The sequence below is a fragment of the Nansenia antarctica genome (genome assembly GCF_963989245.1).
Source record: "Nansenia antarctica genome assembly, chromosome: 7".
Classification (NCBI taxonomy): domain Eukaryota; kingdom Metazoa; phylum Chordata; class Actinopteri; order Argentiniformes; family Microstomatidae; genus Nansenia; species Nansenia antarctica.
The window spans coordinates 52,271,081-52,278,268 of NC_137677.1; the positions used below are offsets into that span (position 1 = coordinate 52,271,081).

General features: G+C 46.4%; 1 protein-coding gene across 1 annotated transcript; it reads right to left on the minus strand.

The window, feature by feature from the left end:
* Positions 1-2,038: 2,038 nt before the first annotated feature.
* lamp1b (lysosomal associated membrane protein 1b) lies at positions 2,039-6,376 on the minus strand. The gene is made up of 6 exons (XM_080536173.1): positions 6,265-6,376; positions 5,023-5,225; positions 4,487-4,615; positions 3,932-3,998; positions 3,435-3,602; positions 2,039-3,266 (listed from the first exon to the last, which is right to left on the minus strand). Exons 1-6 carry the CDS (start codon positions 6,326-6,328, stop codon positions 3,127-3,129), a joined length of 771 nt encoding a protein of 256 aa, XP_080392299.1. The 5' UTR covers positions 6,329-6,376; the 3' UTR covers positions 2,039-3,126.
* Positions 6,377-7,188: the final 812 nt, after the last annotated feature.

The following is a 7,188-nucleotide window of genomic DNA, read 5'->3' on the forward strand; positions in this document are numbered from 1 at the left end:
TGACATCCCCCATCTCCGATTGGCTCCCCACAGACCCTACAGTTACTCTATGCCCTTAAGTTTAGGAGCAGCTTTGCTGTTTGGCTCCTACTGATCTGGGCTTTGGAAGATAGACTGACTCCATGTTAGAAGTCTGGAAGTAATTGTCGTGACAGGGACAGAATAAACTCTCCTTGAACTGATATTGCACTGTTTGGTCCTAACTTCAGCATTCCTAATTGTTGGTGCCTTCAGTTTTGAGCCTGTGCTGAATTACATTTACATTCCTGTGGTTCTTTCCATTGTATAGAATATGGTAGTGTATAGGAAGGTCCAATGTATTGAATCATTTAAAATATATATTTGACAGAATGTTGAGCCTGACTGCACACAGACCTGTCTTGTAGAACACAGGGAATCTTTGCATTGTAAAAAAATAAAAATAAACTAACACTTCTCTGATAGGAAGGGAGTCATGAACTGTGGTTTGAAAGCAGAGTTGTAAATATGAGCTGCCATATAGGAGGTTTTACTATGCCACAATAAAAAGACTGTTTTCTCACTGTGACCTTTCAACCCTGTTTGATTTCTTTGATTGTAATAACCAGTGAGAAACACAGAACTGTGTTAGCTTTGTTCAACAAGTGGTTTGTGTGATCTTCTTACTATAACCAGTGCCTGTAATCTGGTTCAGGTTATTAACCAACCTACCAGGGTGTACACTAACATAGATGTAGCCAATTATTTCAACGATCATTTATTGATACTTTTAAGTATGTAAACTCAGGCAGGAAATGCCAACACCACACAGTGAGCCATTGTACACATGTATACTAGACCAAATAATGAAAGAGAAGAGCTGCTTTTTTTTTTTATATATACAAAATGAGAAACCATCTGGTATCGACAACCTGGATGGAAAGGTATTGAGGATGGTAGCGGACCATATTGCCACTCCCATATGCCACATCTTCAATCTTAGTTTGATGCTTTGCATCAGCTATTAGGGATCCTAATACATCTAATAAATCTAGAAAAGAACAAGCAATGAACACATATCATTCTTCCATTTTATTTTACTCGGCATTTAGAAAACAATTCAAACATTTTCTCATTAAAACCTTATTAAATCGTCGCTAGTTATGGATATTCAATTTAGATGAGGGGGTTGAGAAAAGAAAAACACTGTTTTACTTCCCCCTTTCACACCGAACGTTGAGTCTCGGATGAGTCAACGGACCAGGCAAGAAACATACAACTTCCCTGACATGGTCAAATACACTGTGCAGAGAGAGAGAAGTGAGTGGGAGAGCATAACTCCGTAGCATTGGCATATATCAATGTCAGAAGTGTGTGGAGGCACAGATGACATTTGGCATGGGTGTGGGAAAAAGAAATGAGGCTTCCCCTAAAATGGGACACAAATATTTCTGCTGTAGTATTAATGCAGAGAAGCTTATTATTCCCTCAATCAGAGACCAGTAACCCTTAAATGAGCACCGTGGAACCCGTACTTCAACAACCACTTCCATATGAGTGCATCTCTAAACAAGCACTGTACGTGCTTCTATCAACAACAACCAAAACACCCTGGAACGTAACTAATAATTTATATCTATAAAACCATCTTTAAGGGCACTGCAAACAGAGGAAAACAATAGCCAACCAAAGACATAGTAAGTGGCCCCAAGTTGGCACCTTAACACATAATCAACATAACAGCATTTGTCAGTCATCTTATTCAGGTAGTCGTAACGGCGGTTGGCTTAGTATGTAGATTTCTCATCGTACTAGCAGACTGCAACAGCCATGTCTGCGTTGGGAAATGCTACCACATCCCCTTCATAGCAGTTTTGTGTAACAACAACAACAACAACAACAGCCACTCTGTTCCGTACAACTGCTTCAGAGAAGGATAGTTCAGCCACATTACAAGTGTTGTGAAGACCATGGATGAATCCCTTCAATGAGCCTCAGGACAACCCACCCCCCCCTCCCCCCCTCCCTTTTACACCTGTCCCTTACATACCCATAAATGGACAATAATTGGATTCTCGCTTTTACCTTTGATTCATGCATTCTGGTAAATGCCCTACGGCGGCAGTGTTTACCTTCTGAACGAGCTCCAGTCCAAACCCTTCGCTACAACAGGTTTACCTCGTCTCGTAAAACACTTCGGTCCGTAGACGACTTTCCACATATTCGCGAGGTGAACATGTCATTTGGAGTGAACTATCCCTTTCAAATGAAACAAGTGTTGCACTCCTTCACTCTTAGTGTTGAGTCAGAAAAATAACCTCTAGAATATTTCAGTTTCCCTAATCAAGCTCCCTTTATCATTTGTTTCTGTTCTGCTGGAGGTCAGTCCCGGTCCCTAGCTGGGAAGTACACTTCTCCCTGACCCTCTGCTACATACTCTATCGAAGGGTATTCACTTTGCAAAGATTATTATTATGTAACAAGTGTTAAAACTCTGCGGCTGAGAGAGAGAGGGGATTGGTTGAAGCAGCCAAAAACAGTCCCAATATTCCCTTTAGACAGGAGTGACGACAGCTCCTATATGATATGACCGCTAACATGGCTGCCAAAATCCAAACCTAGAAAGGCCCGTCAATGAACCGCAGCGGCAGCAGCAATACTGGAACAGACAACCGCTCAGAAGTCCAAACCAGTCAAACGTAAGCATGATAAGACCCTAAACAACACACAGCAAGAGTGAGTGTGGATTATTATTTTGCTTATGGTTACACGGCCCCCCGCCGCCCACCGTAAACACTGGGTGACGTGGGCATTTCATTTAATTACAATCTCTCACCAGATTCCCATTTTTATACAAAGAGCAGTTCAGTCCTGAAAGCGCAGATCGACCCCCCAAGTAGACCCCAAATTTGAGTAGTGAGTGAGCAAGTGTTGAGGGGGGGGCTGGAGGGGGGGGCTGGAGGAGGGGGCGGGGGGGGCTGCCAGAGTTCTAAGAGTGGAGGGTGAGGGGGCTGGGGTCGTGTCGGGGCTGGGGTCGTGTCGGAGCTGGAGTGAGATTCAATCAGTCTGGGAGACGGTGGGTGGTTAGTTGCAAGGGTGTGTGTGTGTGGGGGGGGGGGGGCGTGGTGCACTCTCAGGCTCCTGGGGGTCATGTGACAGGAAGGGACCTCAGATGGTCTGGTAGCCGGCGTGGCTCCTCTTCCTGCCGATGAGGTAGGCCACCAGGACCAGCAGGACCAGGCCGGCCAGGGCCGCGCCCACGATGATGGGGATCAGCATGTCATCCTCGTCCAGCTGACACTCCTCAGCTGGGGGGGGGGAGGAGAGAGAGAGAGAGAGAGAGAGAGACGAATGAGACGAATGAGCCAAAAAGAGAGGAGGGATAGAAAGAAAAAGAAAACGAGTGCTTCGTCTGTATTGTATTGAGTATACGTGTGGTTAGGGGAAATGGTCCACCCGGGAGTGCCCAGAGTTACCTGCTCCAAACTGGTCTCCGGAGAGGCCGAACGGCTGCACCTGGAGCTGGAAGGTGTTGAGAGAGAAGTCTTGGACCACCGCCAGGTTCTGCTCTTCACGACACATGTAGGAACGACCCAGGGTCCCCCGCAGGTAGTCCAGACTACTGTTACTGGCAGAGAAGGGCGCTGGGGGAGAGAAGGAGGGAATTGGGGAGAGTTTATTTAGGGTGCAATGCCAAAATGAAGAGATTATAAGGGGAGAGAGAGAGAGAGAGAGAGAGTGGGAAAAACACGGGGTGAGTTCGGAAGAGTGGGGGAGAGGAGAGGATGCATGGATGGATGGATGGAACGAAAAGGAGGGTTTACATTCGAGAAACTTCATACTAGACAGATTGAGGTCACGATAAGATGGATAGACGGATAGATCACGGGCATCGTGTATTATTCATGACATGAGATAATGTCACTCAGATGATGTATTGATCGCTGAATTATGGATCCACACACACACTCACCGCTCATGTCCTGCCAGGCAGCGGATAGGCTTACTCCACTCAGGTGGTACTTACTGGACGTAGCGTTCTACAGACACAACATCACAACCAATGAGGTCACTCACATACACAAATATAATGCATGCACCCTGCACCCATGAGCACACAGGAAAACGCACAACATTCACGAAGAGTTGTGAATTGTAAATATCAGTCATCATAGCAGGTCAGTGGTAAAACATACAAACAACCCCCGTACACATATTAGGGCAGGTTTAAGAGTGTTCTAACTGATGGCAAAAGGATTACACAGTGCTACGAGTGCCTGTTCATAAGGCGCCATCTGGTGGCCATTAGAAGCAAGCGCGGGATGATTGACATTAACTGCAAGAGAGTGAATGATGGAGAGACTGGGGGGGACGGAGAGAAAGAAAGTCCAGGAGAATGGAAAGGTAGAGAGCTGCTAGAAGCCAGGGTGAATTTCCCCCCCCCTTGTGCTTTGAGCTACTCAGCAACTGGAAAAGCCACGTAGAAATCCCAAACCAAACAGGTAAACGGAGAGGGGGGGGGGCTCACCAGGGAGAAGAGGAAGGTGAGGTTGGTCTTCTCATCGTCAGTAACCAGCTGCAGGGTGGCGCTGTCTGAGTCACATGACCCGGATCTCTTGGTCACGTTGGGCTGCAGGTTCACCACATCCAGCACAGTCTGCACAAACGCCACACCACATTAGAGTAGACGTGTTAGTAGAGTGTTATTCTCAGTCGCTGCTGGCCATTGCTTCCCCTCACCTCTCACACACAAGTGTGTTCGTATCATATTGATTAAAATATTATCTTGATTTTATTATCAATGACTTAGGTGTAGCTATTTTATGACCTATCCTAATTTATTTTTCAACCGTGTGAGTGGGTATGTGTGATATAGAAACATGATTGTTAATGTTGTCTGTGTATGAGTTTCTTTGACAGTGTGCATGTGTGTGTGTGTGTGTGTGTGTGTCTCAGTATGGTCTACAAACATGCTTGTAATGTTACCTGTGGATGAGTTTGTTTGACGTTTGTTTGACATTTGTGTGTGTGTGTGTGTGTGTGTGTGTGTGTGTGTGTGATGACCTTATTCATGGAGGCAGAGTTGAAGCTGATGTTGAGCTGCAGACCCATGCGTGCCATCAGGCAGGCAGTTCCGTTGCTGTTGGTTACTGTGTAGTTGCCCCTCTCCGGCCTGCCAGGGGTGACTGGCGGGGGGGCTGTGGTCTGCGGGGCTGCGGTGGTGGGCGGGGGGGCATCAGTGGCAACACTCTGATGCAATGAGACAGCTGTGAAATGGAGGGCCAGTGTCAATGGTATTTTTTTTAAATTAAAAACCTGTATCAGATCTATAGCAGGTTGGTGGCTGGTGAAGGTAAAAGTTGGCTGGGCTCATTGTAATGCATGGAAGGGAATAAGGACTACATCCACCAGCCCCCGCTGATCTATAGGCCACTGGATATGTTGCACTTCTCCAATCTAATCTATGCCACCAAATGCCAGGGGGGAGGGGGGGGTCACATGCAAATTCCAAAAAGCTTTAGGTAGTCACACATGCCACCAGACACATTTCAGAATCTTTGGAATGGAGTCGTACCTGTTCATCTCTTCAGTCACTTCCGTTTCTACTGCAGTAGACAGACAGCGCTCTCTTTCCCTGACGTCAGTGAGTCTGTCAGTCTGTGTGACTACCTCTCTTTCTGTTGCTCCACCACCCTCACTACTACAACCACCTCTGTTTACCATCTCTCCAGACATGGGTCTCTCTCTTCCATCCATCTTTCTTTTTGCCTAGTCATTATACCAACATGTCATTACCACACACAGGTGGCTGTACTCAGATAACGTTTCTCTCATTATTAGCTGAGGGATTGATGAAGTATAGACCAGCACAAATATGACTGATCTATGACACCACACCAGCCTGGTGGCTTAAAAGAACAAGGCCACAGACCAGTTATGCTACAACAATATCACCAAATGACAGAATCCATAACCCATGTTTTGTATACCATAAGGTAGCCAGTGAGTGTGTTCCACAAAGATCCAATGAAGTCATGTTTCATTGCTTGATCGTCGCACGAAGCCACTGAACTAGAAACGCAACTCTGCTGACCTGGGATCAGTGCATAACACTGCATTCAGGGCATCAAGTTACACTGTACGACAGACCATCTTTACACGTCTAAATAACCAGTCAAATGTCTTTGGCTTTTATTCATCGGAGATAACTTGTCCATGACTTCTCTCTTGACGAAGCCCGAGTAGTGCAGTGGTTCAGCCCATCATAGACCCTCTATGCCGGGTTCAGCATGAATGAATACTCACCCAGGAGCGCCATGAACACTACTCCGATGGGTAGGGGTTGTCTGTGGCTGTGTTGATGTCTCATATTTGCTGTCAGTTGTTTGTTAAGCGAATCACAACAACACACACGAGAACTCAGAGAGCCTGGAACCCAGCAGGAGAACACCGGTCAGCCGAGGTGGCCAGGAGCAACAACACGATCCAGTCTCACTCAGCAGTCCTGGGCGCAACTCCCCCCCCTGACTCTCAAACAACAATCTTGGGTAAAGATTAAGAATGTATTTCCCCAATTATGTCCGTTGCTCTTGTCGCTTTAGCTGATTAGAGATGATTATTATATGGATATCGGTTCAGTGGTCGATCGTCACATAACAGTTTGTGCTCACTGCAGCACTACCAGGAAGAAACGACAACACTCATGACATGTGATCGAGGTTTTAAGAGCCGCCCAGAAACGTCAGAAACGTCACACGTACGTAAAACGTCAGAAACGTCACTAATGTAATGTGAAGTTACAGCAAAACATGTATTTGTGTTACTGTAGCATTAAAATGTCATTAGACTGCCAGTTTCTTTTCTAATTTGTGAATTCATGTGAAATTGTTATATATTGAGAGACCGGACAAGGGTACCGGAAAAACGGGACCTTTAATTCAGACTACATGGCACTGGCGGACTCATGGGGGGGCAGGGGGGGCGACCGCCCCTCCTGGTGCCCCCACGGTTGAAAAACGTCTCTCTTAAGTGCCCTTTTGAGTGACGAAAATGAGAGGACGTGCCCTATTGGTGCCCCTCCAATGGTCTAAATTTGACCATGTGCCCCCACAGTTGAAAAACGGCGCACCCTTCCAATGGTCTAAACCTGACCATGTGCACTGATGGGGTCCCATGTTGTGCAGTAGGTGCCCTTTTTTTCTTTTCGCCCCCCCCTGCCCTTCAAACAGC

Excerpts from the sequence above, each read along its gene's own strand:
- lamp1b (XM_080536173.1), bottom strand. The coding sequence starts at position 6,328 with ATGAGACATCAACACAGCCACAGACAACCCCTACCCATCGGAGTAGTG. Across the intron at positions 4,616-5,022 it reads ACTCTGCCTCCATGAATAAG|ACTGTGCTGGATGTGGTGAA; the intron begins GTCATCACACAC and ends GCGTTTGTGCAG. Across the intron at positions 3,999-4,486 it reads TCACCTTCCTCTTCTCCCTG|AACGCTACGTCCAGTAAGTA; the intron begins GTGAGCCCCCCC and ends TTGTGTCTGTAG.